A 6651-nucleotide genomic window follows, 5' to 3' on the forward strand; every position below is an offset into this window, starting at 1 on the left:
AATATTCAATCTATGTTTTGTAGATATTCGAAGAGACCATTCCATGTATGAAGGAAATTATACCTGCATTGACGTCGACTCCATTAAAGGCAAGTTTTTGTTGTTGTAACGGCTGTGAATATTGGAACGACGGAGGGAGAGCTAAAAAAAGAAACGTACAATATGAGCATAAACAAGCAGTAGAGCAACGTAAATCCGTGTTAAACTTTGTAGGATAGAATTTCCTCAAAAAGATTTCTTTTGAAAATTTTCAAATATTCCATCTATTTTTTGAAGATATTCGAAGAGACCATTCCATGTATAAAGGATATTATACCTGCATTGACGTCGACTTCATTACCGGCAAGCTGTTGTTGTAACGGCTGCGACAATTGCAACTCGATGAGTTCTAATAAAAGAAACGTATTAGCGTAAACAAGCAATAGAGCAAAGCAAATCTGTGTTACACTTTGTAGGATAGAATTTCCCCCAAAAGGTTTTTTCTTGAAGATTTAACGGCGACTTGTTGTTATGACGGCTGCGACAAATGGGATAACGGAGGGAGTGACATTACAGAATGTTTTTAACATCGCTGATTTTTCATATCTTTTTGATAATAATCTTTAAAATCATGCTCCTCTGGAATATCTTTCCAGCGGTGTAAAATCTTCTACTATACCATAAATGTGTGCTTAGAAACCGTTAAAAAAGTAAAGTGTCCAAATGTACTTTTGAGACAGACTTAAGCGTAAACAAAAGTAATAGAGCAAGGTAAATTTGGTTTCACTTGTGGGATAGAATCTCCTCAAATTTTATTTTACCAGACTTTTGAAACAACCATCTATGCTTTGAATGGAGTCGAAGAGATCATTATATTTATGAAATAAATCATACCTGCATTAACGTTGGCCTCTACAAGGGGAAATTATTGTTGTAACGGCTGCCACAAATGCTGCGACGACAGAGGAGATGCTAAAAAACAACCAGCCGCAGTGTTTTAATAATTGCAGAATAAGATTGTTTCACACAGAAGTAACATAAATCTGTGCTACACTGAAGCACTTTAGTGAAAGAACACAAACACCACCCCCTCACCAAATAGAGACTTCTGAATTATTTGTCTATTCTATACACTACATGTAGAAGCGCGTTTAGAACTTCGTTAAAACGTTAAACCGCATTAACATGCTCAAAACCTACAACGACTTTAAACATGTTTAAATCGCACAATCCAACAAAATAGACTAAAGAATAAATCCCATCAGGATCCCACGTTTCCAAACGCCCTTCTGCAGGTCCATTCTCAAAAATAAAGAAAAATATATGTCATTTCTACTTTCCTACATTCTTGGAAGAGCTTCCCCAAAATCAAATTTTAAGAGTTCACTCATATTTCAGAAATCTTACTTGCTTTCGTGATAGTTTCATTATCATGTGAATTCGGAAGAATTTGTGATTGCGACTTAAGGGCTAAAATAATTATCATTTATTACCTCCTTTTAATATATTGAAATGGAATAGAGCATTTTATCTGAGACTGAATCTTTACCTTGATCGACATTGCTTCCATCACTACGTATGGAGACCGGATTTGGTAATTGTGATTGTAGGACTGCTAACCAAAAAATTAATTTTCCTCTATATATGTCGAGATAATTTCAATCATCCTCACTTAGGATGATTGAATGAGAATCGTTACAAGACAGCATGAAAAACAAAGCAGATGAAAAAAGATATTTAAAAAAACGTGCTTCGATACAAAAACCTAAATGTAAGTATTAAACACTGATCGGATAGAATTGCTTCAGAAAAACCTAAATATATGTGTTGCAGTTGCAGGATAGAATTGCTTCAGAAAAACCTAAATATATGTGTTACACACTGATCGGACGATAGAATTGCTTCAGAAAAACCTAAATATATGTGTTACACACTGATCGGACGATAGAACTGCTTCAGAAAAACCAAATTATATGTGTTGCACTGGCAGGATAGAATTGCCTCAGAATAACCCCCGGAATACCTAAATATGTGTTACACACTAATCGGGTAGAATTGCTTCAATAGAAAAACCTAAATATATGTGTTACACTGGCAAGATCTAATGCTTCAGAATAACCTCCGAAAAACCTAAATATATGTGTTACACACTAATCGGGTAGAATTGCTTCAATAGAAAAACCTAAATATATGTGTTACACTGGCAAGATATAATGCTTCAGAATAACCTCCGAAATACCTAAATATGTGTTGCACACTGATCGGATAGAATTGCTTCAATACAAAAACCTAAATATATGTGTTACACTGGCAAGATCTAATGCTTCAGAATAACCTCCGAAAAACCTAAATATATGTGTTACACACTAATCGGGTAGAATTGCTTCAATAGAAAAACCTAAATATATGTGTTACACTGGCAAGATATAATGCTTCAGAATAACCTCCGAAATACCTAAATATGTGTTGCACACTGATCGGATAGAATTGCTTCAATACAAAAACCTAAATATATGTGTTGCACTTGTAGGATAGAATTGCCTCAGAAAAACCTAAATATATGTGTTGCACTTGAAAGATAGAATTGCTTCAGAAAAGCCTAAATATATGTGTTACACACTGATCGGATAGAACTACTTCAGAAAAACCTAGATATATGTGTTGCACTGACAGGATAAAATTGCTCCAATAGAAAAACCTAAATATATGTGTTATACACTTATCGGGTAGAATTGCTTCAATAAAAAACCCTAATATATGTGTTGCATTGGCAGGATATAATTCCCTTCAATCTTTATATTATCTCAGAAAAAAACATTGTGTCATATGTATCATATTTTAATTTTGGAAAAGTAGTTATCGAGATATAGAGGTATGTATAACGTCAGTATTCATTAAAAAAAAACAGTCAAAAGACAGTATCAAATCACATCAAATTTGTATCAGAAAAAACATCTTTTCTCACTCGATGTATATATTTAATTGTTAATTAATTAATTTGATACCGTCTTTTTTGACTTTTTTGACTGTTTCTTATAATGACTTTTGACTTCATACCTATATACCTCGATAACTACTAACTAACTACTACTACTTTAAAATATGATACACCAAAATTTAAATTTGCCTTTCCTCTTTACCATGAACAAAGAACTTAGTTAAAATTCAATTTTTTTCGGACACAGTTACCCTCCAAACTCTTATATTTTTTCGTGGATCACTCGGTATTTATGAAGGAAATTGTACTTGTATTGACGTCAGTTCCGCTAGCGGCGACTTGCTGTTTTGGCGGCTGGAACACAGATTGTGACAACTGAGAGAATGCTAAAAAGGAAATGCACGGTATTAGCGTGCTATATATACAGCTAGATATACATTGGTATGTGCTACACTGGTAAGATAGAATTGCTTCAATAGAAAAACCTAAATACTTTCAGGCTAGAAATTTTCAAAAGAAAAAACTAATAATATGTGCTCCACTGGTCGAATAGAATTGCTCAACTAAAATAGCATAAAGTTGTACCCGGATAGATGTTTTCTTCATTATTAGATGCCACCAGACTTTGCCGAAGTTGTAGCTGATCGTCATCTATCAAAGAAAAGTAACTTTTCCCATAAACAATAAAATGGAGAATATATAGACCTGTTGCATTGATGAGATAGAATTAGTCAAAAAGCTCGTTGTTTAAGAGAATAATCGGGAATGTTAAAAACATTCATAAACACGAGACGTACCAAAAAGTGGTAACATCGTAGGTGCAAAGGTGAAATAAATTTAAGTAAAAAGCGACCACCAAAAGATTATTAATAACGTACACGCCTCCTACTTTGCCCGCTTTCAACTTTGCCTGTCACGGGTGCTAAGGGTTCGCCCCCAACTATAAAGAAACCATGCTGAGATTTATCATTTCATAGTGTTGCAACGGAAAAACTCGGTGTATCTAAGGGCTGATTCTTTGAGTTTTTCTCTCTTCCTGGCTAAAATTTCGATTCGGGTGTATCTATGACAACAAGAACCAAATCAATGGGTCTTGGCTTTTTCGTATAGGTTTTCGAAATAAAGAGGTTATTATATAAATCAATAAGACATAAGTAAGAGTTTTCATTTATGAACAGTTTTGGGCGCACTTTAATCTTGAACAATACTGTTTTTAAAAGCCATTTATCAAAGGAAGTTTATTATCTATCTACTAAAGGTTCATTATATCTATTGAACATTTGGTAATTTTTTAATTTAATTAAATAGGTCTTTTATATCCTATAGGTTCCATTTAACTCTATAGTTCTATTATCTATCGAAAACATTGTTTGCTCGTTATGTCAAAAAGAGATCTGGAAAGTTGGTCTGTAAAATCTTATCAGCAACGAAATGCTACCAAATTACCTTTAAATCGTTATTGCATGGATAATATCAAAGTCTCTCGGAAAACTTCGCTTTCAACGAAAAGTAGTGTATAGTATAATAAGAATTTTAACAATTCGCAAAGGTTTTATCAGCTCCAAACAATGGAATTGTTATTCTATAAAGGCTTACGTCAGTAGAAAAATGAAATTTTAGTCCGATTTAGTGAACTTTGAGCGCCAAAACTTCTCATCTATTAAGACTTTTCTATGCGAATTATTGAAAACACATTACAAAACATGGGTTTAAGATAATGTCAAATTTTCAATGCCCAATTAGAAAAATTACTCATGCAATTCAAGAATTCACTTAAAAATTGGAGAATTCTTGCATTTTTCCACAAATTAGTAATTATGTTTTAATAATTACCTTGATCATATATACATCAAAAAACGCGAAATTTAATGGAGACTTCAAATATGTACTTTGTTTTGCCAAGATCGAATATTAGAATAATTTTATTTACGATTTAAAAATCTTTATAAAAAGTCTTTTTCAAACATGTGTTCGCCCTTAAATACACCGAGAATAGTTCATAGACACTCTTTCAATAAACAAAACTCTACGACAGTCAGCTCTTTTGTTTCCTCACAACTTACCTCTTGATCGCATTTTTAAAAGTACTTCATCCCTCTCGGTTTTGCTCAACTTGTGTTTTCCCTTCAAATGTTCCGATGGATTTGTTACCTCTCGTCCACAAAGTAAACAAATTCTCTTCACGTGGTAATTTTTAGTTCTTGGGATTTGTTTACATGACTGTTGGTAAGTTTTCCGGTGTTGGTACGATATTTGCAAAGCCGTCTCGTGGTCCAATTTGTGGATTTTTTTAGCTTGAAGATGTCGGACCAAGTTTGAAATATCTTCTTTCCGCATAAGGGGCAAGTCTTTTTATACTTATCACTTGATCTATAAAGAGAAGGAATTGAGAAAATTTATGATAATCAGTTGCGAAACTCTATCTACATACCTACCACTCAATCTACCTTACCTTAATTCTTTATTCTGTAGTAAACAAAAAGTCACCTTTTGATTTTGATTTTCGCTTTCCTTTGATGGTTAGCTTCTTGGTGGTCTTCGAGACATTCGTGGTGGTCTTCGAGAGCTCCTCGGTGGTCTTCGAGACCTTCTTGAGGGCTCCTTGGTGGTCTTCTAGAGTTTCTTGATGGTCTTTGAGGGCTTCTCGGTGGTCTTCTAGAGTTTCTTGATGGTCTTCTAGAGTTTCTTGATGGTCCTCTAGAGTTTTTTGATGGTCTTCGAGAGCTCCTTGGTGGTCTTCGAGAGCTCCTTGGTGGTCTTCTAGAGTTTTTTGATGGTCTTCGAGAGCGCCTTGATGGTCTTCTAGAGCTCCTTGGTGGTCTTCTAGAGTTTCTTGATGGTCTTCCAGAGTTTCTTGATGGTCTTCGAGGGCTTCTTGGTGGTCTTTGAGAGCTCCTTGGTGGTCTTCTAGAGTTTCTCTTTCGTCCTTTTTAGGTTCTTTTTCGGGTTTCTTCCATTGAATCTTCTTACATCGGCTATAATAAAAAGATTTCACAGAGTGAAATCAATGATTTATGAATTTTGAAACAAGAGAAAGATATAGATAAATATTCATTTTTTGCTGAGTTATGCTGGCTCACCACATCTTGCCATGGTGAGCACGACCCATTGAATCTCTTGAAATGGTTACGTGAAAGATGATCCATTTTCTTTGAGTTTAGTCAGAAAAGACTACAAAAATGACATTAGCATTTTCATGAATGTAGCAGAACTTTAAACAATGGCAGTAGACATAATGAGCATCTATTTCATAAGAATTTATTATTTATTAATTTTTAATAACATGTTAATTGTTATCAAATTAAAAGAAATGAAAAGCTAGTTTTATAAGAGTAGTTTGTAAGAGTAGATTTAAACTTACAAACGGTTAATGATCAAAACTTGAAAACATTTTAGAAGAAAACAAACCTTAGTTTTGATGGTGTTTGCCCAACTAGAAGCATAGGTAGTCCCTCTCGGCAGTTCTAGAGTCTTGAAAGGAAAAATATAAGAAAAGTCGTCACTATCAGGAAAAAAAAAACAAAAAAGTGAGAATTTACCGACCCTCTCAGTGTCAGTGTATACATCCATGCTATGACTATTGTATTGTGTTATTTAAAAGAAATTAAGAAAGTACTTCGAATTAAGTTGAATTTATTTGGAAATATCTAAGTTAAGGAAAAAAGTGTATCAAATGAGTACCTTTCCTTTGAAGGAGTATTCAACAGACTGATTCCCTCATTTGTCCTAATAAG

At 33.9% G+C, this 6651-nt stretch overlaps 1 protein-coding gene across 1 annotated transcript; it reads right to left on the bottom strand.

The window, feature by feature from the left end:
• Positions 1-5378: 5378 nt before the first annotated feature.
• On the bottom strand, positions 5379-6026 carry LOC136817886 (putative golgin subfamily A member 6-like protein 3). The gene is made up of 2 exons (XM_067074217.1): positions 5998-6026; positions 5379-5892 (listed from the first exon to the last, which is right to left on the bottom strand). Exons 1-2 carry the CDS (start codon positions 6024-6026, stop codon positions 5379-5381), a joined length of 543 nt encoding a protein of 180 aa, XP_066930318.1.
• Positions 6027-6651: the final 625 nt, after the last annotated feature.

The sequence above is a fragment of the Clytia hemisphaerica genome, unplaced genomic scaffold (genome assembly GCF_902728285.1).
Source record: "Clytia hemisphaerica strain Z4C2 unplaced genomic scaffold, Clytia hemisphaerica genome assembly, whole genome shotgun sequence".
NCBI lineage: Eukaryota > Metazoa > Cnidaria > Hydrozoa > Leptothecata > Clytiidae > Clytia > Clytia hemisphaerica.